This window comes from Lycium barbarum, chromosome 11 (genome assembly GCF_019175385.1).
Source record: "Lycium barbarum isolate Lr01 chromosome 11, ASM1917538v2, whole genome shotgun sequence".
Classification (NCBI taxonomy): Eukaryota; Viridiplantae; Streptophyta; class Magnoliopsida; order Solanales; family Solanaceae; genus Lycium; species Lycium barbarum.
In genome coordinates, this window is record NC_083347.1 from 95200697 (window position 1) to 95204389 (window position 3693).

The following is a 3693-nucleotide window of genomic DNA, read 5'->3' on the forward strand; positions in this document are numbered from 1 at the left end:
TTACCCTTAAGCTCGCATTGGTTCATTCACTGCACGACGACATGGAATGGAATTTCCAAGGCGTAACACAAACCATACAAACCTTAACATAATAAAAGGTAGCAATCACCTTTGCTATATAGAATTTTACACGTCTCTTCATCTACCCTTGGGACTCATATATATATTCATTTGTAGGATTAGTAATCTGGTCACGAGGAGCTGCAAATCCGTTGGATCTGCACCTTCTAACATTTAGTGTTTAGAATTTTTTACGCTTTTTCCATCATAATTTTCTCTCTGAGAACACTCTCCTCACTGTTCTCTTCATTCATTCTATCTCGGCCATTAATGAAATGTTCATGCAAAGCATAGGCTACACCTTTCGTTTAACATAATAAAGTATCTTCATTCGTTCTTATATTAATACAGCCTAATCGGATTATTGTCAGTTGTTGCTATGTCGTTAGTGCAGTACTCATCCAAAATGTGCTGGTAGTAAATCATAACCGGAAGCAAGTAGAGTTTGGAGTAACTAATAATTAATGTAACTTCAAGTATCACATAACCACGGTGTTTCATTATTTCCTGATTTCGTTAGAACTCAAATGAATGGAGGTCTAGAATTTGGTTTAATCAACATAAATGGATATCAGTAAAGAATATTGAACTAGAAAAATGGTGATTTTTTTTTTCTTGTCTAGAATGACAAGACAGACAATATTAGAATGTGATGGTGCCAATGAACAAGGTGAAAATATAGCGTTATAAATGTAATCAAACGAGAATGAGAATGATATTCAACAGTAAAAATGAAACTAAACTTGGTCATAATAACTTGTTGAAGAAGATAAAATCAGTTGTATATATGCCTTGTTCAATTTAAATGGTTATGCATTTTGGTTCACTTATCCCACCAAAACTTTCCTTTCTTCGTAACAGCTGGTTTATCTTCTTTTTTCTTCTCCACAGACGAAGCTTCAGATTTAGGATCCTCTGCGGCTGCTGGCTTCTCTTCAATTTTTTTATCCTCAGTGGCAGCTGGTTTCTCTTCCGGTTTTACTTCCTCTACTGTCTTCTCGGCAGTAGCTTCTTCTTCTGTGGCTGTTGGCTTCTCTTCATCATCTGTTTTATTCTCACTCTCCACTGATGGTTTTACTACTTCCTCCACATTCTTCTCGGCAGGAGTTTCTGATTTTACTTCTTCTCCAGACTCCACTTGTGGGATTATATTGGATATGCTGCTGTTGCTGCTGTTGTTGTTGTTGTTTATTTGCTTCTCATCAGCATCATTTTTCGGACCATCATCAACAACCTTCTCAACTTCTAGCTCTGTCGTCTTGGCCTCGGATTCTACTTTAGAAGCTTTTACTGATGTCTCCTCTTTCTCTTCTGCCGCACCCTTCCCCTCTTCATTCTGCCACATTCAAAAAGTTACTTAGTAATTACTCTATTTCAAAAAAAGACTGATGCCTTTTCTTCTATAGTCTATTTCAAAATGGACTGATGTAATTAGTCTATTTCAAAAATTTACTTTGCAATTAGTCCATTTAGAAAAGGATAACTCTGTTTTGGCAATTCTTTAATTTCAATTTTTCATATGGCATGTTAAGACCACAACATTAAAGAAATTTTGGTACATTCTACATATCTTTAATTTAATACCACAAAATTCAAAAGTCTTCTTTACTTTCTTGAACTTCATACCAAATCAAAATCAGACAAACATTTTGAAACGAAGGGATATATTTTTTTTTCTTAAATTTCGTTCCAGTAATAGAACTAACAAAACCTTCCTTCTCAATGGTTAAGGCTAGTCCTAGTCAAAACAAGGTGGAATTAGGATGGTCAATGCACAAACGTAACAACACCTTTTGTGATCAGATCTATATATAGCTAGATCGAAGCAAAAAAGTTTACTTTGGGATGAATATTTCACGTCTTATAGGTCGCATAATCTTATGCTTAAGAGGTACTCTACTAACGCAATTTCTATAAACCAGACCCGTCAGAATCTATTTATGTAACCTTTCCAACATTTCATGTTTGGTCATATTTCACTGTCTCTAAACATTGGCAATGCCACGGTCAAATGTTGCTTAGTCAACTCAATTACCAACTTTACATTTCAAGTGGTGTTTAGTCTAAGAATAATTCAGAAAAATGTGAAGTGTTAAATTAGAAAAATTACGTGATTCAATTCACAAGAACTTTCCTAACAAAATACTATGTGAAAAGGTGAAAATCTATAACCAATAAAGGTGAAAAGAATTGCAGGGTAAGACAGCAGTTAGTAGACAACAAGACGTAAAAAATGACTAAAAAATGGGGAGATAGAAACTTACTACTCCCTCCATTTCAATTTGTTTGCCTGGAACTTCGCATTAAATTTAAGAAAATAAATAAGACTTTTGAATCTTATGGTGTTAAACTAAAGATATGCTGAATGCACCAAAATATTTTTTAATCTTGTTGTCTTAAACATGTCATGCGGAAAGTTGGAATTAAAGAGTTGACAAAAAATAAAAGGCATTCTTTTTTAAACGGACTAAGAAGAAAAATAAGACAAACAAACAAAAACAGAAGAAGTACATTTTATTTCATATTATATGACACTTTTCCTTTTTAATTTGTCCGAAAAATGGCTAATTTTTGTATACTTTAAACTTCTACTTTTATACATCACGCAATATTTAAAATTACAAATTCTAAGAGGTTGTTTGATTGGGGAACAAGTTATCTCAGGATTAATAATCCCAGGATTAGTTATCTCATCCAGCTTCCACAAGGATAAAAATAACACTACAATTACGGAATAATTTGTCATACCACGATTTTATCCTAACTAAACGTGGAATAAACTCATCTCAAATTTATTTCCGGAATATATTATCCCTTATCCCTCGTACCAAACGAGTCCTAAATGTACTATATAGATATACACACTATAATATGTATATATTCCTCTTATGTGTTAATTTTTTTTTTATCTTTCTTAAACTCGTGTTGAATCAAATTTCTCCAATAAAATGAAATAGTGTGAAGTACTTTGTGGTAAGAAAGCAGGAACATTGGCACAAAACTTGTTACCAATAAAAAAAACAAGGTACAAACTATAAACGAAGAGAAATAATGAGAGAGTATATAAACTGGGCATTGAAATATGAATACATACATTGAGAGATGGGCTTTTGTCGGCATCATCATTGGCAATGACAGCCTCATCCTTCTTCACCTCTTCTTGGACGACATCCTTTTCTTGTGCCACTTCAGGAACTTCACCATTCAACACATTAGGCTTGCTTGCACACGCTCCCATTCTCTCTCTCTCTCTCTCTCTCTTAAGATGCTTTTTTTTTTTCTTTACTCTGAGAGAGAACTGAACCCCCAGATGAGAGAGAAAAGAGGAGAGGCAGAGGAAAGGATGATCAAACAAAAAAGATAAATCAGAGAAAAGGTGAGAACGAAAAGTTTAGGAATACCGGGGTTTTATAGGCAATGCAGTCTGTTGTTCTATGGCGCTGAGCAAAGCTCTCTCAGCCTTTATTTTTCTTTTCTGATCTTCCTTAGCTTGTTTTTAGTTTTCATTTTATTATATGGGTCATTGGCACTTATGCCCCTATTTTGCGGGGGTGTAAGTTTATTTATGCCTCGCGCTATTAAAAAATCTATGTTCTACTAGGCATAAGTTCGGTTGCTAAGGCAAATGAAGTT

The 3693-nt window shown here is 34.2% G+C and overlaps 1 protein-coding gene across 1 annotated transcript; it reads right to left on the bottom strand.

Moving 5' to 3' along the window:
• Positions 1 to 817: 817 nt before the first annotated feature.
• LOC132617379 (uncharacterized) lies at positions 818 to 3488 on the bottom strand. The gene is made up of 2 exons (XM_060332371.1): positions 3155 to 3488; positions 818 to 1396 (listed from the first exon to the last, which is right to left on the bottom strand). Exons 1-2 carry the CDS (start codon positions 3296 to 3298, stop codon positions 884 to 886), a joined length of 657 nt encoding a protein of 218 aa, XP_060188354.1. The 5' UTR covers positions 3299 to 3488; the 3' UTR covers positions 818 to 883.
• Positions 3489 to 3693: the final 205 nt, after the last annotated feature.